General features: G+C 39.1%; 2 protein-coding genes across 7 annotated transcripts in view; one reads left to right on the forward strand and one right to left on the reverse strand.

Moving 5' to 3' along the window:
- TERT (telomerase reverse transcriptase) overlaps positions 1–22,485 on the forward strand; it is a 39,675-nt gene extending 17,190 nt beyond the window's left edge. Inside the window, exons 8-16 of one of the 2 annotated variants that reach the window (XM_087759013.1) lie at positions 678–763; positions 3,868–3,981; positions 5,769–5,840; positions 7,718–7,903; positions 9,330–9,456; positions 9,788–9,849; positions 11,637–11,761; positions 12,125–12,262; positions 16,736–22,485. In XM_087759013.1, the coding sequence (XP_087615139.1) occupies positions 678–763; positions 3,868–3,981; positions 5,769–5,840; positions 7,718–7,903; positions 9,330–9,456; positions 9,788–9,849; positions 11,637–11,761; positions 12,125–12,262; positions 16,736–16,839 (1,014 nt within the window). In that variant the 3' untranslated portion in view covers positions 16,840–22,485. Of the gene's footprint in view, positions 1–677; positions 764–3,867; positions 3,982–5,768; positions 5,841–7,717; positions 7,904–9,329; positions 9,457–9,787; positions 9,850–11,636; positions 11,762–12,124; positions 12,263–16,735 lie in introns of those variants that run through there. The other variant, XR_015705097.1, reaches the window with a different exon arrangement.
- A 258-nt stretch (positions 22,486–22,743) lies between these two features.
- Positions 22,744–26,471, reverse strand: part of SLC6A18 (solute carrier family 6 member 18) — a 30,853-nt gene continuing 27,125 nt past the window's right edge. For 4 of the 5 annotated variants that reach the window (XM_009465901.2, XM_087759049.1, XM_087759056.1 and 1 more), the window contains exons 11-12: positions 24,757–24,919; positions 22,744–23,614 (exon numbers count right to left, since the gene is read on the reverse strand). In XM_009465901.2, the coding sequence (XP_009464176.1) occupies positions 23,402–23,614; positions 24,757–24,919 (376 nt within the window). In that variant the 3' untranslated portion in view covers positions 22,744–23,401. Of the gene's footprint in view, positions 23,615–23,638; positions 24,663–24,756; positions 24,920–26,471 lie in introns of those variants that run through there. The other variant, XM_087759042.1, reaches the window with a different exon arrangement.

The raw sequence follows: 26,471 nt of genomic DNA on the forward strand, positions 1-26,471 counted from the left end.
AGCTAAGGAAATAGATGTGGCATCTTGAATAGCAAACTGCACAGAATAGAAAAATGACAAAAAAAAAAAGGCTTATTTTAATGGTTACTTGCCAAGGTTGATAAGAATGAACTCTTCTTTAGAAGAGTTAAAATGCAGCACAAACCAAGATTAACTCTTGTATTTTTTGTTTTAAAAGATTTCTTGCTTTCAGTGGATTAAAGTACAGTTAAAAATGATACATATTTTAAATTTACACCAACTGACGCTTTGTTACAAGAAGCAAGCATGCTTCTGTTGTTTTAATTCTTGTGCAGCTGAGAACTGTACTAATTCCAAATGTTTGTTCTCAAGACTTCCTTCTGTGCAAGGAGCGTGACAGAAAGAGTGAGGTCTCATACATTGTAATAATCCAATATAATACACCAGCACTTAAAGTGTTTTAGATGTTATATTTGACTGTTTTCCCATATAACACTAATCAAAACTGCTTTTCTCCTACTTGTTGGATATGGGCAGCTTCTTAGTGTGTATATTCAGATCTTGGTTTTAGGTGTTTTTTTCTTACCTTAGGGGTTTGAACGACTATAGTCTAACTTTTTATAAAGGTTTCTGTGTATCTTGTAAATTTATACTGTATTTTTAGTTTCAGTACATTTCTAAAGTACAAATCTTGTTTTGTTTTATTCCATTTCTAGAGCTTAACTTTTAATGAGACAAGTTCCAGCCTGTTTACTTTTTTTCTTCAAATGATACATAACAACATCCTGGAGATTGGGAGCAGGTAAAAAAGAAGTTAGTTTTTCTTTGTATAGTGTGTTTGGTTTTTTTTGGTTGATTGTTTTCTTCTGTTAAGCGGGATACTTTTAATTGGCTTGGGATTTTTGATAGCAGTCTTTTAAAGATTTTTATTTCATGTTAATTTGAAATCTGTTTGCCAGTTTAAGCTCTGTAAAAGCATAAAGAGTTTGGAATCAAATTTATATTTGAATAATATTTCTCTTTCCCACCTGGATGATGTTAACTATACACAGAATGCATTATTCTATCAATATGTAACCTTCTTCATTTAAAACTGCAGATGTAGTTCAAAAGAAAAATACTTTTAAAATGTTGGGATCCATAGTGGTGAACAAAAGCAAGGTAACACCCAAGCAATCATGCAAAAGCCCTGTTAGTCATTTCCCTGTAGTGCCAGATTAAACCTTTTCTGCATGGCCTTGCTATTTGGCAAGTTACAATAAAAATAAAAGGCAATAACAATAGAAAGTAAAATTATTGGCATCTCCAAAATTAGGAATCGGATGTTATAGAGGGTAGTAATGCAGATTTCTCCTTGTGTTGCTAGAGATACTGATCTGGTATTTATGTTTTGCCTCTAGGTGGCAAATGTGTACCATGTCTAGAAAGCAAGTACTTACATGATCTTTATTTGTAAATTCAGAGTGAGGTATATTAGAATGAATAGCTTCTTGCTCTTGAAAAAATACCTTTATTTTAGAATACTTAATCTCACAGGATTGAGGAAGGGGGAGAAAAGCTTTCAAGGAGGCAAATAGAAGAGCATTTATAGGTTTTTCTAGCATTGATGCTTACACTCCCTTTGGCAGGATCATGAGAATGCTGACGTGGCATGCTGTTAATAAGGACTAACTGACATCAGTATGTTTAATAGAAGTTTAATAGTTTTAAAGAAAGCATACACTGACAAAGCCAGCTTCACACTTATTGTTTCAGCTAAGCTCTGACTGAATTTAAATACTTTTGTCCTGGAATGGATTTGCCGTTTTTAATTAGCTCGTTCTCATTTGTTTAAAAAAAAACAAAAAACAAACAAAACCAAAAACAAAACTGCAAATAAGTTTAGTAAATGAACACTCCTTAACTGATGGTTCTCAAAAAGCCATCACAGTTAGTCAACATTCACTTGATGTTTTGAGAAAAATGGTGATTGTCGAGCTGGGGACCTAGAAGGAATCTTTTAATAACACTTGATACATTTATCAGAAGTCTGGAAAAATGTAAAATTACTGCTATAAAAATTTGCAGATGACTCAAAACATAGCTAAGATCACTGCTAGAATGTAGTATATGGCTCCAGTGTCCAGTTGCATAATTTCATTCTCTTCAGTTCCACTAAGCCATTCATGTAATAATGGTAAATCGGACATTGTAATGTAATATCTCACTACTTCAAAGGAGTGTTGAGAAAATAATTCCCTTGGGTTTTGTGAGGCATACTCATTCTGTTGCTGCCAGCATAGAAAAATCCACAAGGTAATGGGGAACTCTGTCTTCGGTAGCATATCTTGATGTGATACATTACTGTTACTATGTGTGGTGATACTGGCTTTACACAAGTAACAAGGTAGGGGAAGTATTAATGAACGTCCCCCTGGCTATGTCTGTATGAATTCTTTGAAGCCATGAGAAACAAATCAAGATTTACTCCTTTTCAAAATGACAACTGGCAACTCCAGTGGACTTTTCAAGCGGGGGGTGGAGGGGGAAGGTTGAGTATAATTACAAATAATAAGGGCTAGCATTTTGCAGGATGTGGTGGTTTTTCCTAATTAGAAGTAAGATAGCTTCATGCCTGAGCAGTTAAATGAGGAAATAAACGTGATTTACAGTATAGCTGGGATGTATAAAACCAGATCACATGTTCTATTGGGCTAAGCCATCAGAAATTTCCCTAAAATTAAAGTAATATTTATTTTTGGGGAAAACAAAACAAAAACAAAATGCCAAGACAATATTTTCCTTGGCCAGATCATGCTGTGCAAGTATAAACAAAGAAAAAAACCCTCAATTTAAATTATTGATTTAAATTATTTCATAGTTAAACATTGGGAGACCTTATTGCTCTCTACAACTACCTGAAAGGAGGTTGTAGCGAGGTGAGGGTCGGTCTCTTCTCCCTGGTAACGAGTGATAGGACGAGAGGAAACGGCCTCAAGCTGCGCCAGGGGAGGTTTGGGTTAGACATTAGGAAAAACTTCTTCACCGAAAGGGTAGTCAGGCATTGGAACAGGCTGCCCAGGGAAGTGGTTGAGTCTCCGTCCCTGGAGGTATTTAAAGAACGGGTAGATGTGATGCTCGAGGACACGGTATAGATGGACTTGGCAGTGTTAGGTTAACGGTTGGACTTGATCTTAAGGGTCTTTTCCAACCTTGACGATTCTATGATTCTATGATTTTTACTCTGACTTGTGCTGCTGAAAGAGCTTTTTTTCAGAAAACTTAGCAAGATTTTATAGTGGTGAATATTTATATTTGAATTTAATGTGGATGTCTGCTGTTTCTGAGAAAAGTTGGAAGTGTTCCATCTCAAAATCCACCTGATTTTAATTCCTGATGTAGATGTACAGTATGAGCTTCAGCCTGTGGATTTTTAGTGGGCACTTGCTAGGAGCTGTTTGGATAATAATTAAAAATAAATAAATTATAGTTTGAAAGATTCGTCCACTGCACTTGCTTTCTTGTACAAGAACACTTGTTTTGAAGATACAACATAAAGAATTACAAAGCTTAAATGAAGGGTGGCTCTGCAGCTGAAGGAGGAAGGAGGCATTGTGGTTTGAGATCAGTTATAAAATTTCTCTCATTTAATGACAGTTATCTACTGGAGTTTGTTAATAAGAAAGGAATATGTGTATTAGTGGTTTTTTTCACTGTTTAACTTAAAACTTCCGGAGCCATATGTAGATTCTTAGAGAAAAGAACAAACAAATTTAAGTAAGGCTAACTAGCAAGCATGTAGCATATTTCTTACTGAAACATATATGTTATACTTGAAAAAAATAAGTAAATGTTTAATGACTATTGCAATCTTCTTGTTGCACGTTTTGATTTTTTTAATTTTTTTTTTCTTTTATTCTTTACTAGGTACTACTTACAGTGCTGTGGAATTCCACAGGGTTCCATTTTGTCGACCTTACTTTGCAGCTTATGCTATGGAGACATGGAAAACAAATTGCTCTGTGGAGTACAGCAGGATGGGTAGGGATGCTTTGTTCTGTGCTGTTACAGTAATGCATAATATTTAGTATATGTGTGAAAGATTTTCTCTGAAGTTTAATTTTGAATTTCAAGGATTTCCAGTTCTCCATTAGGAATGTGGTGCACGCAAATATCTCTGCAGCTACAGTGTCACTGTGGTTGTTTTCTGGGGGAATTTCCCTGTTTGTCATAAGATTGGGAAAAAAAGTGCTGAAAAGAAGCTTTCCCAGATCTGTGGGTAGGAGACTCGTTCTTATAAAGAGCACAGTATTTAGGGATGCTGTAAAGAGTCTGACAAGCTCTTCTTGTACATGTAGGAAGTTTATGGTTCTCCCACACTCATTCCCACAACATCTGTGGTCTTTTGTCCTCAAACAAGATGGGATGTTCATTATAGGCTTTCTGATACTCCGGTCTTCTGCCTGAGGGCTTTCCAATTCACCACCTGTAAATCTTAACATTTTATCAAGGTCGCAGCTTTATTGCAGATTTTTTACAAGGCATGTTGGTTCTTGTTTGAAGCCCTGTGTGGCTCTTGGTACTTCTTCTAAGTCTTTGTGCCCTGCTTGTGCTTGCTTCTTAGGAGCTTAACAGAAAGCTGGCCTGATAAAAGCTCTACCTCTTTATTAGCTGTAAAAACTTTGGGATCCCTTTTACCTCCATATGAACTGATCCCCAGCTGAATCCCAGATTTAGGCATGAGCTGGACCCTGAAGCTTGTCTGTGTTCACACATCTCCCTCCATTGCTGTGAATTCTGTCCTAAGAAAGAAAAAAGAAACTAAGAAGTGTGTAGGAGTACTCCAGATAAGTGCACCTGTCTGATGTCTCTTCTTGGGAGGCTCACTGGGTAATGGAAAGTCTCAAAATTTTAAACATTTCCCTACACAAGTAGTAGAGTTCTTCTCATAGACTTTAGAATGCTGTGATGGTATGAGTCTAAACAGCTATCTTTTGCTTTCAAAGGTTGTTGCTTATACATACTGAAGTCATGAAACTGATTCAGAAGAATGCACTCTCTAATGTAGCAGCTGTTTTTCTATAGAGCAGACTTTAGAATGCTACTTAGGTGTCTGTTGAATGATTTTGATAGTTTCATTTGGCCTTTAAGTCAAAAAAATAACCTGGCTGTTGGCTCGGCTAGGCAAGGTGCAGCTCATCTGATCATAGTGGTGGCAATACTCCTGCTTTGAAGAGAAGACTGGACAAGATCATCTCCAGAGCTTCCTCTCTATGATCTACTAGGCAGGATTTATCAGAAAAATATAGGCATGCTTGGGGCCTGAATTCTGTTGAAAAAGAAAATTCTAGCCCTTACGGTGGTAGATGGTAGTCTGTTTTACATTTAAATTATAGCTTCACAAACAAGTTATTACATAGTAAACAAAGATACAGAGTTAGAGCAGATCAGGAATCTGGTGTCTGCTTGTGTACCTGGTATTACATCTCCTTTCCCTGTCTTGCGGATTAAGATACCGCAAATTCTGCCTTGGAAAAGTGTAAAACCCTGCATCCAAGAAGCTACTATGGAGTAGCTTGTGTGCTATAAATTCCTGTCATGTTTCATGTAGCCAGCTCCTTTGCTTTCTTATTTTTATATTTTTTTTCATTTATTTTTAGGAAAGAAGCAGAACTGAGAATTTCTTCATGAGACTCGATTTGGAGATCATATTGGCCTCTACCTTCTTGTGAATTAAAATGGCCACGTTGTTGCTCTGAAGAGTATGACAAAAATTTGAAAGGATTACATATAAAAAAAATCTAACATCAGTTTCTTCTTGATTACAGAGTCCTAATACGTCTCATTGACGACTTTTTGCTGGTTACGCCACATTTAATGCAGGCAAGAACTTTTCTAAGGTATGCTATTAAAGACACAGTCTTCAAAGTAATAAGCTTTAACACCTTTTAGGTCATTCTTTTTCATTTTTATACATGCTTGTACATATAGGTATATTTGTTTTATGGGTTAATAATCAAGGGCTGTTTTGGAGTCCTTGCTGGTAGCCTGAGCCTGGGAAGAATCCTAATAGTTACATTCTTGATGGCCAACTAACAATCTGTTGCAGCTCAGATGGTGGGGGATTCCTGCTGAAGTTTAAATTAGGGACCTAGCTACTGACCTTGATGGAGCTTCTAGCAGCAATTAGTAGGGCAGACTAACCAAAGAAGCTGACAGTTGTCTTTTAAGACCGTTTTCCTTCAAAGTTTTACGATGTCTTCGTTACATTCTTAAAATGTTTTTATCGGGCAGGCGTGCTCCTACCTTCTATTCCTGGGGAAAGAATGCAGCTTTTCTCTGATCCAATATTGCTAAGAATTTTCTGGTGATTAATATTCTGGGGTGAGTATTTGAAGATACTGATAGCATGGCAGCATGCAGCTCACACAGAAGTTTTTAAACAGTAATTCTTTAGAGTGCTTCAGAATTACCTTTTTTTAAAAACTGGGCCCCAAAAGAGGTTCCTGGTTACCGTGGATATGAATGTACAGTCGGTATCCAAGAAGAGTTCTGCTGATGCCAAAGCTAGTTTTAAGGATCCAAAGGAGAGGTCTTGAAGAAAAGCTTAGTGTCTACAGTGCAGTCAGTTGCATCGTGCTTTTCAATAGTCAGAAAGATGCAGCTCTGTTGTGAGGCTGAAAGGTGATGGGGAAATCAATTAAGTACAGTTTGAAGTATAAATTGTACTAAATAGTGCATAGTGTACTTTGAAGACTTCATTTGTCCTCGTTTCCTTATCAGAACAGAAAGAAGTTTCTAGGGATGTGCAGATTTACAGTTCTGGAAATGATAAGTCAAACTAAGAGGCTGGGGATGCCTCAAGCTATTAATCTCTATAACATCTTTTCAGCATAATGTCACTTGCAGTGGCATTGCAGGTATTGTCCTACTTGCCCTTTGAAGTTATCAGCGTCTTTGTTCTATATCAGCTTCTACACCAGCTGTGTTGATTTTCTGTAGACAAATAGCCTCTTCTGTGCAAGTTTTCCAGAACTGCTTACAGATCCTATGAAATCTCTGCCACAAATGGAGTTGTAACAGTTTTTTCTAATGTAGTATTAGAACTGGGGGACTCAAGAAATTAATTTCAAGGAGACAGCATTATGACTGTTACTCCCCAACAAGAAGAGCCTACCTCTTCCTCTCACTCTTTAAAAGAATGAAGCCTGCACATAAATATATCGCCAAGTAAGACAAACTGTTACTTGTCCATGAGATGACACTGCTGTTCCAATGTGTAGTAGGTAATCAGCAGGCATTCTGGCAATGAAAATGTCCTTAGGGAAAACTTTGTGGACAAAGTTCAAAGCTTTTCATCAGATAAATGAGGTTCCTGTTCTGTGGATTCTCCTTGTTTTCATTACCTATCAAAACCCATAACTTCATCTGTCTTTTTCCAGTGATTTTGATCTCAATGGTTTCTGTGAGTGTGGTTTATGCAGCTTGTCTTAAATGTTTCATGGCTTAAGTTCTTAATTTGCATTAATTCGTAAAGTTTTTCTCCATTATCCTCATGTCCTTAAGCTGATTTATTTATGTTATGTATTTATTTACCTTGAATATCTTAGTTTTGTTTATTTCTAGCTGTGTTCCTTAACCTAAAGAGTTGGCCATGGTTCCCATTATTCTTTGGTTTCTGTCCTTTTATGCAAGATCATATGTGTCTTGCAGCATGGTGGGGTTTTTTGTTTGCTTTTGCGGGGAGAGTTAGGCTAACTGTTTATATCTGTTTTAGGACTCTAGCAACAGGTATTCCTGAGTATGGCTTTTTAATAAACCCCAATAAGACAGTCGTGAATTTTCCTGTTGATGATATCCCAGGATGTTCCAAATTTAAACAGCTGCCAGATTGTCGTTTGATCCCGTGGTGTGGTTTATTATTAGATATACAGACACTTGAGGTTTACTGCGATTACTCCAGGTAAATAGAGTTGTATACTCCAGTGTCAGCTTTACAGTATATTGTACACAGCATGAGAAGCACAAGGGTGTCTTGTGAATGGTGTCGTTGAATTAACTGCAAAATAGATTTTACAATTCTCTTTCTTATACCGTAATTTGAACATTTTATTCTGCTGTGCAGCCTGCTATTTTCTTCATTCCATCCTGGTGGACTGTACATACTGTTAACACCATCGAATGTGGCACAGAAGTCATATACTGTATGGTGGCTACATGGTTCTGAGAAAGTTTATTCAATCACCTCCATTCAGCTTCTTTCACCATTATGCACTGTATTGTACCTGATATCATGTAACTACATTTATTGTTCTGAATTTTTTTTTTGTACCTTCCTAGAAGAAGCAGTAAGTATTACATGAACTACAGATTGGGATTAATTTTGTATAGACTAGACGAACTAGTAATCCTTTCAACATAAGAGATGTTCCTTCTGGTACACTTTAGATGGTAGTGTAGGGGAGAAGTAACCTCTCTTTAAACTAGCAGCCTTGGCTATGTACACAAAGCAGTCCGAGGCAGCATAGAACTCAGAACGGGACAATGTACCCTACTGAAAAGCTCTGTAGACCCTTTACATGGACTCCTAGAGATGGCATTAGACATTTGTTACAGGTCAACAAGAAAGAACTGTTTAAACTGAAGGATGATATTGCTGTGATTTTGACCATATTTAGTATAAACAGCCCATGCATACATTTGAGTGGGAAATTAGGAGGAGGTTTTCCATCACCAGTGCGGTGAAGTTCTTCAGTAGTCTTCCAAAACAGAAAAGCATGGTCAGTTTAGGAAATGAATTTATATGACATGATTTTCTGTAACAGCAGAGGACTAAAATCAACAGCCAAAGAGATTTATTCATTGGCTGTGTTTCTAAAAGAAACAGTTTCTGTTGATGAAGGCATTGGTGCTACTGGTCTGTGAGACACTAATCTGAATCCTGAGGGTGTTTGCTACAAGGGTCGCCTTGCTTTAAGTAACTTCACTTGACTTAAGTAACTGGAATGGCAGGGTGAACTGAGATGGCTTCCAGCCTAAGCTCCTCGGTTGCCTGGATCACATAGTATAACCTGGTTGTGACTGGAGTCATTAATAGTGATCTGGCTAGACAATGTGTTTTAGAAATACATCCAGTTTGTGTTTAAGATTATTGATTGGTTTTTTTTAGCCCTGAGGTACTGAAGTCATTCCTTAGCTAATATCCTTAATGCCACAATGTCCAGTCTGTTTCTAAATTGAATTTAGTTCTAGTCATCTTTTAGCTACTGGCTCATTGATTAGCAGGGAATCTCTGTAACATGAGAAGTTAAATGAGGCTTACTTTACAGAAATTTAGTCTGTTAGGCCATGGAGTTTGTTTAACTACCTTTTTTTTTTTTTTTCCCTAGTTATACCTGTACTTCTATCAGATCAAGTCTTTCCTTCAATTCAAGTAGAACAGCTGGGAAAAACATGAAATGCAAATTGATTACAGTCCTCAAACTGAAATGCCATTGTTTATTTCTTGATTTACAGGTGGGAATATGGTAATGGATGTTTGGAAATATTGAGATTAGTGATAAAGAGCATTAAAACTGCTTTGAGTTCTAACATAAGAGTTGATTTTACGAGATCGTACACATAAATTAGAAATGTCGACATCAACTAAAATGTGGGGTCTCAGCACCTTCCAGAACTGAACCATCACAATATTGTTACTTAGGTACATAATAGAAATCTTTGAAGTTTAGCATCGAATTTTTTTTTTTTTCTTCTAGATCTCTAAATCATCTTATGCTGTTGAAATTGAACAAATCCTGTCGTGACACTAACATATTCCTATAGCTCTGTTTCTGTTTTGTTCTAGATCAACAGCCTTAGAACAGTTTTCATTAACATCTACAAGATATTTCTACTTCAGGCTTACAGGTAGGTCACTGTGTTCTGCAGTAAATCTGAATATTACATTACTCTTTCTTGACACATGGAGGAGCTACGGATTAGGAAAAAGTGTGCCATAAAAACGTGCAGTGGTAAATTTCAGTAGTAAGTCACATTATTCTTGTTTCAACACTTTCTTGTGTAATATTGTTAGATTCAGGATATAGGGTTATATCGATGTGTGTGTTTAAGTGACACTTCACTAAATGGATTTTCATTTTCTCTGAATATTGACAGCTGACCTCAAGAAAAGCTGACCTCCTGTTTTGCTGCAGGAGAATGACGAGAAGCCTTATCACTCATTAACCAGTTTATATTTAGAACTTTGTATCTATTAAAATTACATAGAACTTTGACCTGTATAGCTTTGCCTTAAGCGAGGTTTCATTCTACCAAGTTAATTGTAGTTTCTTAGCTGCTGATAATGACTTAATTGCTCCTTAGCTGGTAATACCTTGTTGGTTTTTGTGAGCTGTTCTTGACCAGCAGAGGAAGTGAATGTTTTAAATAAGGATAGAGGGAAAGAAATCAAAACTGATAAGCAAGTTCGGAGAAAATACTAATCTCTGTGCATCGAAAACTTTGAATGATTGGCAGCACCAAGTAATTGTTTGTTTATTGTTTTAATGCAAAAAAGGTATAAGAGATGCTTTCCTCTTTACAGAAATCAGGTATTGCTCTTTTGCTAGGCTTGTTAGTTCTTACATTTTAGTTCTGTTTTTCAGACATTTTAGTTCTGTTTTTAAATTCATCTTGGTCCACATTCACCCTGTATCATTCTTGTGTCCAAGAAGCGTAACGGCACTTGTCTAATACAGCACTGATGTGTCAAACTCTTAAACTTTGTGTTGTGAGTGACTTACGTTTTTTCTCTGGTGTTGGATATGATTACTTAGTTACTTCTGTTTGCTTTTATGGTAACACTCTAACAAAGGTCTTTATGTTAAAGTATCTTTAAAAAAAAACTGTCCATCCTACTAACAGCATGTCAGTTTAATTCAGTCAGCACTCTGTGATGCGGTGTGGTAATTATGTTTATCCTTCAAATATTTTAAAATTTCAGAATTTTTTGAAGTGATTATGCCAGGTTAATTTAATAAACAATTATATACATTGTTGAGTAATTAAAAATCAGCATTGTAATTGCTGACTATATTCAGCATAAGCAGGATTATAAAGCCAGAGTCTGAAGAAAAATAAAAGAAAAAAAAAAGCAAAAAAAAAAAAAAGCCAGCAGTTTTAAAATATGTCCAAAAGGAGGTGTAAGGGAGCATGCAATACAAGTAATTTCCATAGAATTGGCTTCCAAATAGACAAGAGAGTGGGAATCCTGATCTGTGGAACGCTACATCATTTGGAGGTCTGTTTTCCTGAACAACAGAATTTGTTGTAGGGTTGTGTTTTGTTTTGGTTTTTCTTCCTCTTGCGCTCTCTCATGTGGGTATTCCCTGGCTGCATGGTCTGTGATATGGAATTGGTGAGGATGTGTAGTTTAACTTTCCCTGCATGCAAGACAGCCGTTGTCTTCAGAAGAGAATCCTATTACCAAGGCAGATGGCTTCAAGATCTTTCAGCACAGAATTTACAAACAAACATCATATGTCTGACGCTCCAGGGATTTATATATATAGGAGAGGTGTTGTATGCTAACAGTGTTGATATAGCTAAAGACTGTCGGATGCTTTTAAATGCTCTATAGTGCCTCAGGTATGTAATCATAGTTTCATTTGAAATTGCAAATGACTGGTGATTAAATAGGCTGGTTTTGTGAACAGGTTCCACGCCTGTGTTCTCCAACTTCCATTCAACCAGCAAGTTAGAAACAATCCTTATTTCTTCCTAAGGATCATCTCTGAGACTGCATCATGCTGCTATGCTATCCTGAAAGCAAAAAATGCAGGTATAGTATGTTAATGCCAATGAAGTAGCATGTTTGGGGTTTTTTTTTTTAGACAAATAAACCATCTTGAATGTGCAGTCAGATCATATCATTTTGAGATAAAGATCAAGAATGAAAAATATGCAGTGCATGATAGGAATCACAGTGCCTTTTTTTTTTTTTTTCCTTAAACTCAATTTCCTGAAGATACTAAAATGTTTCAGGTTTTAGTTTTTACTCCTCTGCTGACATAGGAGACTTCATTGACTACATAGATTTTTAGTAAAAAATCTTGGAGTGATTTTATAGAAAGAGAGGAGAGGTCAGATACGCTTCTTAATGCTCGTCATTTTCAGTGACATTATTTTCCTGTGCTGTCTTTAGGGATTGCTTTAGGTAACAAAGGTGCATCTGGCGTGTTCCCTTTTGAGGCAGCAGAATGGCTCTGCTACCATGCCTTCACTGTCAAACTGTCAAACCACAAAGTTGTTTACAAATGCCTGCTTAAGCCCCTAAAAATCTGTAAGTATTTGATTATTTTTACAGTTTGAAATATGGGTAATTGTAATAAAACTTGGAATCTAATGGATGTTTTAACTTTTCGTCTCAAAGTGTTGCTCTAAAATGTACATTAACGAGCTTTCTGATTTTAATCAAATTTACTAAGTATAAGTAGGCAAATTAAAATGGTATGATTTTCAGCACTGCATTTAAGGGACAGTTGCTGATAATTGGCACTCAATAAGTTTGTACAGTTCAGAAAGCTTAGTAAGATTGGGTGAATCATACAAGCATTCTCAGCAGGTTTAACTAAATGAAATATGAATGCTCAGTTTTCTATTTTTAAAAATGTAGATGAACTGGCAACTAAATAAGTTCTCCCGCAATGTAAACTCTTACCAAAAAAAGTGTCACCGGCGTCACTTTGAAACAGAAGCACTTGCCATGCTGCATCTGCTCTGTTGTAGTGGAGTTGAGCAGTTGGCAAATCTCTGGCTTTTCTTCTGCTCAGTGAAAGAAGCTGTCTGTGTACCTGGCCTCTGGGGAGCTCTCTCTTTGACCAGTTGTGTGGTCTGTCCCCAGGCCAGCCACAGAAATAATAGAATTTTCAGTTCAAAGATATTAGAAGTGAACAGCAGTAGGTTTTTCTGAAGTGGCCATTAGTGTTGAATTTAGTTGCAGTGAAGGCCAGACTCTCAACTCTGACTCTGTAATTCGCACTCTGAATGAGTCATGACTTGGGCGGTTTTATTATATAATACCGAGAAATTCTTTAGTCTGGTTCCAGAATAACCCCTATTTGATTTGAAACGTGTCACAAGCATCCCCTGATACCTGTGCTGAGGCCCAGTGCCCCAAAAACAGAGCAGTTCTGCTTTTGGAAGTAAGCATTTCCTTCCCATATCAAAGGCTTGCAGCAACGCCTGAGTGCAAGCAGTCTGATTTTTTTGGTGGTGCAGTGTGAATGTATCAAAGAAGACACTTAAACATTTACAGGAAACAAACTGATGGTTGGGGTTGCACCAGGTGCGTTTCTGACAGCTATGGACTTTCTGTATGGACCATAACTCCAGCAGCCTCTCCCAGAGAAGCTCCTTCTCTCAGGGTTACTTACTGACACCAAAACCAGAAGCACCGTGTCTGATCACTGCTGCTGAGAAGCCGGTTCTGTTCAGCCCTTCGAGAAGCACCAGGGGAAGCAGGCCAGCCTCCAGGAAGGGAAGAGATGGCTGTTTGCTTCACTGGGAGAGGACAGAAACCGAGAACTGAGCAGCGAATGCAGCAGTCACACCCAGTAGGATAATAGCTTCTCTGGGAGCTGTGTCGCTTCTCTAACATCCATATAGAGCACATCTTGAGTTTTCATTTCTAATGCTGAAGGCTTTGGTCTTGGGATCTTTGACCGGCAGACCACAATCCAAGCCAAAGCTCCCCCGTCCTTCTCTGTGCATGCTTTGCTGTTGAATCTGATGGTACATTCAGGGTGGAGGTGCAGCCCCAGGTGGCTTTATTGTTCAGCAGAATCTTGTCTTCCGTGGGTGCGTTCATCTGCCATAACAGTGGTCTCTGCTGTCCACAGAATCACATCGCCACAATACCAGGGAAGATGGGCTGGGAAGTAGAGGTGGGATTTTCCTGGTTTGAATAATGATTGCCATTAGGTTCCTTCTGCTGCACCCGTACAGCCCCTTGCCTAACCACAGTACTGACCCGAAACTTGCGTGTGGTCCAGGCCTAAGCCTATATGTGCAGTTTCTAACCCAAGAAGGGAAAGCTGACCATCTATCAGTTGGCTTCTCTGGCAGTGAGAATTGCCCTTGCAGAAATGGAATAACCTTGCTTCCTAAATTCCTGGGGAGAACTATTAGTGTTGTACTTGCTGAGTATTGTGGGGGTGGAGCAGGAAGAGTCCAAAGGCAAGCAGACAATTAGTGGTGATGCTCTCTTGAAAAGAGTAATGTCTAACTATTCTTTGATAAATCTCACCTTCTCTGAGGCAGAATCTGTTCTTCACATCCATAATGTCAAGACAACTCTCTCTTTTTATTACAAGGCCCGGTTTCTTTTGGAAATACCTGAGACTTCTGCTGAAAGATCAAGGGTTCAGAGATTTTTGCTTAATGGCTGCCTAAACAGTTAGCAGGCTGTGACTTGTTTTTACTGTGAAACTTTTAAGATGGAAGCTTTTGCTGTGATGGGTCAGCAGATCACTGGGGCCCAAGTAACTCAAATGCCATCTCTGAGAGATCTCCATTTGCTTATCGCCCCCTGAAATCTTACCTGTACTTCCACTAGCCCTGTTCCACCTGTGCTGCAAGGGTTGATACAATACTTGGTGGAGCACTTCTGTAGTTGCTGTTTTTATGAAAAGCCTCAAAACATCTACTAGGTAGTTTGGCAGGAGGGTAGCTGTTTGAGGTCGGCTTGTCATGCAACTTGAATACTTAACAGTGACTGTAATTTTGAGAGGTGCTTTGACTGCATGTGTATTTGCTTCCCACCTGCCTTTCTCCTTCCTTTAAGAGTTGGTTGAGGTTTTAAAAATCATTTCAAACTGTTTATGAAAAGGAACTGAGAAGGCACCACCTAGGGGCTGAGCAGGAGGGAAGGTGAGGCATCAGTGTGCTGGTACTGTAAAGCTGTACAAAGGCATCTTGTGATCTGTAGTGATAAGTCATATGCATACCCTTGGTGTGAACATGCATCATTATCTCCATGTCTCCAAGATCTCCGATCATAGATAAAGGCTCTTTTTCAGTCACCTGATTGTACATGGTGTTTATATTTGTATTTTCTTCCAAATTTAGTAAGATACTAAGTCTCGTGATCCTGCAGGAACCCACTAAAATCCATTTAAAGAGACATTGATAGATAGTTTTTTATTCAGTCTTACAAGTTAGTTTTGTTTGGCCTGCATCAGACTTCTTCCTGAGTAATGTTACTGTAATCAGAGCATCATGCTGTAGAGGTTCCCACAGAGCTGAGCATTATGTAGAGGTACTGGAGCTAATTTTAAACACTGTATTTTAAGTTCTATCTTACTTCTGGAAATCAGGTAGCATGTGCAGATCTCAGAGTAGCTGTGACAGGGAAGTCACTGGTTCTCAGGTGTGTTCGTGTAAAGTTAGCTCAGTATCTCTATATGGCACAGCAATCTGTAGCGCAGAGATAACCAAAGCTGGTAATAGGGCCTGCATTGACTTAACTACACTTTTTGTTGTAATTTTGCAGTTTGTATCAGCTGTATAAAACCTGCTACCCCTGTAAGACCATGTTGTTAACAGGAATTGATATAAACTTAATTTTTTTCTTGTGTCCTTGCACATGCCTTTCCATTACTCTCTGTGGGAATCGATATCAAGCTCGTAGGTTTTGGGGAGGAGGCTCTTCCCACTATTCCAAAACCTGTTAAATATCAACATCAGGGGCTTGTCAGTACAAGTTGTCGTCATTGTTCAGAGTTAAGTATTTAAAACATAGTTACTGTTTAACATCCCTCCTATGATTACCAGTGGGGAAAGGAGCAAGAGTCTTTCCTTATCATGATAAGATATAAATACATCATCTGTCTCCTTTCCAAATACAGAGCAAATGTTTATTGAGTACTTCTGCCTTTCTGCACCATTGACAGCTCTGTTTAGGTAACGGACTTAAACTGTTGCTAGGATTTTACATGTTCTTTCTAATCTTTAAAAAGTCCTTTTTATTGTTTATAATTCTGTTGACGATAGACTCGGTGACCTTCTGTGTTTCAAAACTGTTATGTCCTCTTATAAAAATTTCATTTGTGATTTAAGAGCCTCGTTTAGTCTCCAGAATTTTCCACCTTAAGTGTGGCTTTCCAGTTAGCCTCTCTTCTGTTACAAGGAAACACAGCAGGGAGAGTTGCTGTTGCCAGTGTTATAGCCAAAGGTGCATTTTCCACATGATTTTATTTTTTTTTTTTTAGTCTTTTTGTATATGTCAGTTCCAAGCATAGGCTACTTTAATGTCATATCTGAAAACAGAGGGGAAAAGAAACAGTTTGGGAATACCTTCCTGCTGTAGGTAAACATTAGCAACCAGATAAGGACCTCTCCCTTGTCCTTAGTATTATTTAAAATAGGGTCTTTCAAAGTAACTGTGCTTTGACAGAAGGCCTTTTTTGGTGGATATAGTTATTGAATAGTCTTATACTTTTTAAAAAAAATTAAAATTCTTAAATGCAAACAGAGAAGTGTTACAAGGACGTAGTAGGAGGAATTTGCTCCTTGGTTATCTTAGTTTGTTAATATTGTAACAAACAATTTTTAATCTTTTTATTTATTAGCCTGATTTAAGTGCGGAAGAATACTAGCATATTTTATTATAGCTCTTTTATCCCCATATTCCAGGTGTTCCATATTTTTAATTGGATTCAGTCAGTATTGATTTTATTCCTTTGTTAGTATTTTCCCTAAAACAGAATTGTTAGTTACTTGCAGTAGTAATGAATTGTTTCTGATATTTTGGCAGGTAAGATGCAGCTATTCAGGAAGATCCCAAAGGATACTATGGCACTACTGAAGACAGTGACAGAACCATCTCTTTGTCAAGATTTCAAAGCTATCCTGGACTAGCTGACTGAGGTTTATTTCATGATTTTTCCAGGTTTAAAAATAAATGCTGTGTCTTTAGATGAATTCTCATCAATTTATTTTGGTAGAGTGGACCAAAAGCAACTTCACTGAGAAGATTTCCATGTTTGTTTCTCAGATACCACACAAGGACTTAAAAAGAGCAGACAATTTTGTTAATACCTTCTCGTTTGTGTTTGCCTGTAAGTTCACAGGCTGTTTGAAGTAATTGACTTGGTTTCCTTCAGTAATTCCCATCTTCTTGATGAAGACATCATTAAACTATGTTCTGTGCAAACAGATCTACTTTCTTGTTTCAGCATGTTGTTTCTTCAGCATGTTCTTTGCTTCTCTGCATTGCAGACTTTTTTGTAATAAATTGTCTGGTTAATTGCAATAATTCGTGCTTGTCTCCAATACCTTTATTTTATAGTAATCTTCAACATCCCAGACAGCTGCGTTATGTCCTGAAAGACAGTAACTTGTGCAGGCCAAATGCATTTCATGGCACTACTATCAAAGTGTACAAGTTAGAGATTTTATGCTTTGGAGAACACAACTAATATATGTCAACATTTCAATGCCAAAGCTGGGTATATTTAATGTATGTTTTATGTATTTTGAACATTTGGTGATATAGAATGATGGTGGTGCATTTATACCTAGAAAACAAAAATTCCTGATTAAATAATATACTGAGTAGATTACTCTTCAGTCTGCATTTTCTGTTCTTTATTTAGGCTTCGCTTTGGCTCTATAATATTACTGAGGGTACTGTCTAGCCCTGGTGCTTGCGTGTAGTGCAGGGCTGAATTTTGCTCTGTGGCTGCTCTGATAAACCTGCCCATATGTGTTTTGTTTGTTTGGTTTGGTTTTGTTTTTTTTTTTTTTTTCTTCCAGGCTCGTGTGTTGAATTTGCATTGGTCTAATGTAGAGCTATTTTATTAGGATTTTTCTGTCTCTGTTATAGGCTAAATAGCAGCTGCTGGGAGGTTTTATCAAAGTAGATGGAGGACATCTTGCTGGAGTGAAACACGATGTAGGCAATGTTACTCAGTAGATGTTTTCAAAAGATGACAGACCACCACCACACAGGGATCAGTAACACAGCTCCTAGAAGCCTATTTGCAGTATTGCAGTCTGTCCATTAACACCACAGCTCAGTTCAAACTGTCAAATGTACACAGTGTCGTTGATACAGGGTTGGTGGTTTTTTTTTTTTTTTTGCTATGAAGTGGCACAGTTACAAATAAAATTAAAAAAAAAGCCATGGAACAATTGCTCCTACTAGAGTAGAGAACAGATGAAGAACAGCTCAGTTACTCCCCAGCCAGCAGCTCAAACATTTAAAACCCCCCATCCCCTTCTATGTTCTGCAGTGGTACTGGTGTGGCGAAACACTGTCATGGACACTGTCGTGTAAGAGAGGCCTGGCAGCGCAGGAAGCTTTATTTTACTGGATCATGTGGCAGGAAGAGGCAGCAAGATGCTCCAGCGAAGGCCTTGGCAGGGACGAGACTTGAGCACTTGGAGAACTTCCTACTCTTGGGCTGGAGCTGTTGCTACTTGTGGCCATTCACTCCTTACCCAGACTTTCTTCAGCTGTGCATTCCTTCCTACCTGTGTCTCTTCCCCTCTCCTTCTGTTGTAGTTGTGGGTGATACAAATTTTGACTCCTTACCACTTCCTGCACAGGCCCTGTGCATTTTGTGTGTCATGTTGAAGAAGGCTGTGCTGGTGGGCAGCAGTAGGGATGAATGCATGCTTACTTGGTCCTAGTGTTCTGCATGAACCTTCAGAAGAAGGATGAGGCAGAGGAGCCCAATCGTTTCCTGAGAGCCAGCGAGCATGCCTGTTCTGAAAGAACGGTCTGGAATAGGGGTTGGGCAGCCTGGAAGGATACCTCATGAGCCAGGATCCTACAGCACAAATCCATACGGGGAGGCCAGGCCCCTGGGAAGAGCAGGGAGCCTTTCTGCAGTGAACAGCTGTCCCAAGGCAAACTTCCAGGGTGATCAAAAGAGTGTCCTGGATAATGGGGGTAGAAAACTGGAGCAAGAACTGTGGTGAGTTGGTCAGTGTTTCAGAAAGCATTGCAGATAGGTGGGCTTGGGAGGACTAGAAGAACACCTCTCTGCTCTCATCCAAGAACATGGTAGTTATGGATAGATTTGCTTCTAAGCCTTTGAAGTTAGACTTTTCCATGTGTGCTGAGACATACCTTGTTTTATTTTGTATGTTTTAATGTTAAAGACAGCGGTTTTTAATGTCTATCAGCAAGCTCCCTTACAGAAAAGGATGGAGCTGTTTCCACCTTAAGGCTCAGAACAGCGGGTCCTGTTTCCAGCATCGTTGCTTCTTTGTGTGGCTTCCACAGGATGCTTTAACATGGAGAATGCAGGGAATGTAAACTTCATTGACGCTTGGATTAGCCCCTTTCCGCTCTGTATCACAGTGGATACTGTGATAATAAAAACTGCCAATGTGGCCTCAGTTGAAGGTGTAACTTTGTAAAAATGTATGAAGTGTAACGCTGCAGTTCTCTGAGCTGATGTTTGCCTTTCACCATAACTACTTGCTGAGTCGTCAGTAACTGCTGTTTCTGAAGGCTATTTGTAAACAGGTGCAAACACAATGCAGAAATCATAAGAGAAGACTATTTCATGTAAAAATGTCTTCCGTTCAAGAAGGCAAGTGAAAATAAGGCTGAAACTAGTATGTGTTTTAGCAAATGGAGAATTTGGAAATTTAAAGAAGAGCTGGCAGTCTGTATTGGAGACCTGTACTTACTTGCTGCTGTGCCTTGGAAAAAATGGAAAACAATTGGAAAAAAATGCTGTGAGCATATGTGTAAGCAATAGATTAACCATAGCAATGACATAGATTTAATGCTCTAAAATGAGGTGTTTATAACTGTTGGGGAAAGTAGAAATATTCCATAAAGCTACTTCTGTAAGGAACTGTTCTAAAAGAAATAGTGCTATGTATTATGGTGGTAAAATATTTTCTACTCAGTTGGTAGCAAGGTAGTATGTTAAACAGCAACTGCTGACAGGAAACGTTTGGGTGGATTGAGTAACTTGAACCTGGAAATGTTAAAAGAATTAGCTTGGGAGCATTCTGAACCTGTAATGTGGATTTTCGGCAGTCATTGGAAAGCTGGGAAAATTGCAAAAGATTTGAGGGTTGGGGTGAAGGTTAAGATTGTCTGAGTATTTAGGAGAAGGTAAGTAGAGAGTCGGAGAGCTAAGCCACTCAGCGTAACTGCACTGGGCAGCCTATGTTGCAAGTGTTGCAAACCACTGTGCAAGTCAGCGCTGGAGGCCTTACAGGGGGAGGAAGAGCGATAGGGCTGAAAATTGGTTTTTAGTGTCTCTGCAGGGCTGGAAGGGAGGAATTGGACAGAAGCCCCTCTAGAGGAAATTGTAGCATCTGTATGCGTCCATCAAACGCATCCTTCTCCCCTTCTCTTCCTTTTGGGAGGGGAGTATGGACTGTGAATCTCAATTTGACGTAGGTAAAAAAATTTGCAACGTAGGGAACTGCCTGTGTTCCAGACGGAATATACTTTTTTTCTCTGCAGCTTTTCTCTGTTCACTGTTTTATGATAATTTGGATGCTTTCTTATTTATAGCGCTGTTGCAGTGCTCCTTCTGAGGCTTTTTCCTGTAAGAGGTACTTGAGCTCCTCGTCTTAGGGCTATGGATCCTGCTTAAGGCTGAACATCGCCATGCCTGTGTCTGTGTCCTTTACACATTTACCCCCATAGAATCTCAGCTGTCCTCACAGCCTAGACAATTCTAAAAAAGTCTGTCTGTCATAACGGTATGAGTTCACAGCAGAGTGTTGTAGCAAGGGAGATCTGATGGGATATGCTGATAAAAGATTGGGAGGAGAGTGAGCAGAAGTAGAAAGTGCTTAGTATGTAAGACATCGACACAGATTCAGTTTCTTGTCTGCATGCACATGCTTATTCAAATAACAAAGTCATGCTATTCAAGAGAAAAAAAATACTGATAAGATGCTGCGCTTCATATGAATAGGAAGGGGAAGACTGTAGCATTAATTTTACTGGAATAAGGCTACAGTTCTGGCACAGGAATTTTAGTAGAGGTCACGTTGGAAGTGCACCGAGAACAGAAAAGCGATGTTCCTGCAAGAGCTGCTCAACGCGTTTTCTGCATGCCTACTTCAGCTAAACAGTAACTTCAGCTAGTGCGTTTCCCTGCCATGAGTTGTAGTTACTGGAGCTGAAAATTGGCTTCCCCCTGAGTCCCGCCCCAGGCTGAACTGTGTGTCCGGCGACGCACGAAGCCTCCCTTCTGGTGAATGGGAAGGGGCAGCTCAAAAGTCAAGAAGTCTGTGAGTGCCATGACGGTGACTCGAGATAGATTTATAGACTTGAAAGTCTTGTATATGTAATTAAATTATTTTCTCCGCTTGTGTCTGTATTAGTTGGATGTGTTTTTCTTCAAGAGCAGATCTCTGACCACATGCTTAAACCTGGTGCATGTACTCTGCATATATGATTTTCAAGGAACACCTAGCTATCTGTAGTCAGAGACATGACTATAGCATGTGCCCTTTAGTTAATTAAAAACTCTTATTTATGTATTTACAGCTTTTATATGAAGATATGTTCAAAATTGCAATTATATTGGAGTTTTTTGATTATTCACTCTTTATGGAAGCCTTTTTTATTCATAACCTTTCAAATTTAATTTGCGACAGGCAGAGTGGCAATTGAAATCTTCCGTGTCATTGTCAACAGCCTTCACAGTGCACAGCTGCAGAACATCAAGAAGTTTGCTTGGGCCTTTGTCACTTGAGGTTTCTGCTAACAGAAGCTGTGTTTCCATGCGGGGGTACCCTGCCCGTCTATTGACTTGAAGGGCCAGGGCTGTTGGCAGGCTACCATGGGGAGCTGCTGGACATCATCATGCAGGCCATTGGCCAAGTCCATGGCTCTCAGAAATAAAAACATGTGCAGCCCAGGCACTTGACTGTTTTGCAGGTGATACTAGTCATCCCACATCGTGGAAGGGCCAGGAGGCAACTGCTGCGCACGCAGTTTACCCGTGCGTTTCCTCCCAGCAGGCAGAGGCACGGTGTGCTTTTGATCCTCTGGTGGATCTGGTGTGACAGACTGGATGCCGCTCTTCCTAGTACTATCACTGCTCCAGGAGAGTCTTACTGTCCAGGCTAGTTGCAGAACAGACGGTTGCAGCAGCAGCTGTGTGAGGGGGATACTAAATCTAAAAAAGAAAAATCTAAAAAAACCCAGAACACCTCTCTCTTTCTCTTTACCCTGCTCTTTCCTTAAGCATCAAGATAAAAATCATCCCCTCCTTCCTCCCAGGCTTGCGGTTCCCCATGTGCCCCTTTCCAGGAGTCAGGTAACTGCCTTTCCTCTGCAGAGTTTGAGTTGGTCTCTTTCATCTCCACTGTGTGGCCAAATCCCTGTTACCCGTTATGAAGCCCTACTAGTGCATAACCTGTTGCAAGGCTGAATACTGAAATTGCCTCCGTTTTCCTTAATCTTCCTCTCCTTTCCTGAGTCCCTTAATTACTCAGCCTAAAGGCTTTGTCATACCTTATCCTCACATATTTTCCCTATATTTTTTCAGAGGCTGCTGGTTGCTCAAGTATCTTTGCAAAAGGAATCTTCATCTCCCATCACTGCACAGTGGCCAGGATCTGCAGGCAAGTACGGGAAAACCTGTTTTTAAGCAAAGGTTAACTTCATTGCTGTGTCATGTAAGGTTGCAGCACACTGAGAGGCTTCCATACATCTGCACTTTTATTACACTGTTGAATTACTGTGTTCAGTATGAGAAATTAAGGGGAAAAAAAAAGGGGACATTTGTTTTCACAGTATTTTCCACTACAATAAATTCTGGAATCTGCTAAGGTAAGAGATTTGTGCAAAATTATTTACTCAGATTTACTTAACATACATTCTTTTAACTGCTGATGTTTTATTTTTGCTCTTTGCAATGCTCGAGACTATCAAATAATCATAAAATAACTGCTGTTTAAATGTTTGTAGGGATTTACAAAAACTAGGGTGTAGCGGACAAGAGGAATTCTTGCTCTTCAAGAGCAAGCATTCTACATCTCTCAGAGGAGGGGGTCAGTGAATGAAAGTGTAGGTGCTTGTGTCTCAATTTTTATGTTGCTGATCCTTAGGAACAGACTGCTTATTTAGAAGAGAAGTGAAGGAAGACAGAGGACACATGCAATAACTGGCAGGCTTTCCAAGTTTACAGTCTGGCTGGAGAAAGACATGAAGTTGGTGATGGATGAAAAGGGTTAAAGCAATGGGGCTGGTACTTGCTCAGTATGTAGGATTCAGGACAGGATGTAGGAGGGACAAGATTAATAGAACAGTTGTGAAATTGGTTGAAAATAAAGGAAACGTAGCAGCTCTGTTTATAGAGTGCTAGTGATTGGCTGTAAGCATATGAACTGCATAAACCAGGTGGGTTGTATGATACCATATTACAGCTAATCATGTCTAACAAAGGCTGTCTTATTTTTGCTTACAGACAAATACAATGGGTATTTATTCTTTTGGATGAGAAAAGTTGCTCTTAGCCCCCTGACACGAAAACACTTCTGGTGGTACGAAGCTTGGGTCCTCGCTCCCGCGCATTCGTTTGATCAGATGGAAGAGTGCTACCAGCGGTACAAACACACAAGGAAGGACAGCTAGCAGCACACAGATTGCCAGTACCCAAGGTGGATAGACTTTCTCCTCTTTCGTAGGGAAGCCTTCCTGTGGAGATAAAAAAAGAAACAAAAGAAATAATTGGTAGGTACAATTACATTTTGCTATGATTTCCATATGCATTTTCTTACGCTGTTAGAGTAAGGATAATACTCTTGCTCAACAATAGCATTCAGTGGCCATGTCCTCTGTATACCCTTCTCGTGGGTCTAAAGATGGCTGTAGGTGTTTTATAGTTTCAAAGATTTATAGCTGGAAGTGTGAGATACTCCTACGGATGCAGGGATTGCCCAAGGAGTTCTCAAACTTTCACCCTCCCTTGGTTAAGCTCTGATTATTCTTGTAAGTACTTAAAGCTTACCTGGTTTCAGCAGTTACCAAGCACGATCTTTCTGCAAGTCCGTGGCTATGAGTTTTATTTTGGGGTGATAGATACATAATAGTGTTTGGAGGATACACTGCTAGTGTATGTACTGTTGGGAGCAGAGAGCTTTTTCTTGAGGTACCAGTCCATGTGTATGTTTACACTATGAAGGCTGATGCCTTTCTGTGAGGGTGACTGCAATCCTCGTGCAGTTTAAGGCCAGAATCGATCTTCAAAATGCTACGCAGGGTGTATTTGAGAGGTATCCAAGAAACTGCAGCTGACGTGAGCCAATGCTATCCAGATCAAATGTTCTCAGCATCGACACCTCTGATGCTGAATTAACCAACACTGTTCTCGGACCACTGCCTGCCTTCCTCCCTGTCTGTCAAAGTTACACATTCATATATTCATCAGGGCCCCAGTGATATTGGTAGTTCGTACTGAGAAATGTTTTCAGCCCCAGCATCTGTTATGCAGCTCTAAAGCTCTGCTCATGCATTTGTTCCACCTCTGAAGCCCCTGTAGGTTCAGAGTCTCTGTGAGACGTTTCACTTCAACAGTTCTCTACCTTACGCACATCAGAAAGAAATATGGAGCACGGCGTATGTGGGTCTTCTCAAGAAGAGGCCCTGTTAACAGGATAGCATTTCAGTATGTGTAACCTCTGTGCATACTGGAGCCTTCTCATTCTGAGCATTGCATTACTTCAGGCTGCATTATGTAGGTAAGCTGTAGATAGCAATGATTTTAAAGGATCTGGTAAGGGAGAAAAGTATACAACTCTTGCATTTATTAAAAGTTTAGAAAATATCTGGGAACATACGTATTTAGGGTTCCAGGCTGCATAGCTTGGCGGCTTCTGTATCTGAAGAGTAACAAAGGCCATGAAGACAATTAGCAGGAGCAGAGGGCTAATAAACTTCCATGTGATCTGCCAGTAGAGATTGAGTTTTCGTCCCGTCATCCATTGCACATCTTTACTGAACCTTTTAAGAGGAGGTATGTTTATGATGATGTCAGATCTAAGTGGTAACAGTTTCACTTTTTTGTATTTTTCTATAAGTTTTAAACACATGGTACAGCTCCCTAAATCTTTTCTATTCCATACCCTTCTTCAATAACTCACTACTGACTTAAGTAAATAATAATATCAATAAAGTAGGTCTTTATTGATCCCTACCAGGGATGAATGATCAGTTTACATTGTCAGTTTACTTTACCTGAGCACTTAGTCTAAGGTTTCTAACCATAAGTGAGTGATGAAAATATTATGGCAGTTCTGTAGAACTATTCAAACATTTAGAAAAGACAAAATGGCCAAGGGAACAAACATAGCTTGTTAGTAAGAAGTCTGAATTATCCATCACCAAATGAATCAGATCAGGTCAGGGACAAAGTTATTGCAACCTGAGCCAGCTTCCTCTGCAGTCAGTAGTGGCAGTCATTTGGACATGGAGCTGATCTTTTACATATACCTCTTACAGTTTTGTACACTGAATGTGCAGTAGATATATGGTTCTGAGTTTGATAATTACATGATAACCTGTATCTGTCAGGTTGGAAAGAGTTTTGTAATCTGGAGTAGGAATTGTGATTTTTGTGTGTGTGTATTCAAACACCAGCTTTGTCTTCAATTCTGTTAACCTAACTGAAGATATTAGAAATTCTGTTGAGAACTAGGAAAAAGTGAGTTGACTATGCACATATTCCATAGTAACAAAGAGGAAAAAGTATATGTATACTAGAACAACAAAGAAAATACAGGTGCTGTGGAATCCAGAGTCTGTTGTAGCATGTGAAATCATATTTTATTGCTACTTCTGCATCATGGAAGATTGAGGCTAGCTGTGTGTGCGGCAGGAGGGATGTGTGAAATTGTTTATGGCGATATAGCCTGGGAATTATCACCATTTAACATGGGAAATGCTCCAAGGTTCTTAACAGTGGATCTAAAAAATTTAATGTAGAGCCTTTAGCTGTAATTGAGGAAGATTTTTTTTTCCCTTCAGTTTCTTATTTTCAAAATCGTACCCTATGGTAAGACTTAAGTTGGGATGATACTGAAACACCTTGATATGCAACAGCACTGGCCAAACAGGAGTTCATTACCTATACATTGTACAAACTGGTCCACAAAAAATCAGGACCTTCATGATCCCAGTACCAGAGTAAAAATTGGAAAGGTGAAGTCCCAACATGTAACTGAGTAAGTTATAGAGGGGAAAAGATTAATCTTTACTGAGAATTGGGGAAATTTCTGCATTGGAAGAGCCCTGGGTAGAGAAGGCAGGTTTATTCTAAATCAAAATGAGGTAAGGTTTCTGGCATTTACAATTACGAAGGATGTAGGAAAGCTTTTAAACTAAAGAGTAAATTTAATTGGTGTCTATGACTGCGGAGATTCTCAGCACGCAGGTGGAGCCTTTCAACAGGGAGGAGTTACTGCATGTGGCTTACTATGAAGTTTGAGGGAAAAAAATAATGGTAAACAAAAAATACAAGAGTATACAAAACAAAAGGGCAGTAACAGGGAGATAT

This window comes from Nipponia nippon, unplaced genomic scaffold (genome assembly GCF_047370975.1).
Source record: "Nipponia nippon isolate SJK-2023a ecotype South Korea unplaced genomic scaffold, ASM4737097v1 scaffold_1, whole genome shotgun sequence".
In the NCBI taxonomy this organism is placed as follows: Eukaryota; Metazoa; Chordata; class Aves; order Pelecaniformes; family Threskiornithidae; genus Nipponia; species Nipponia nippon.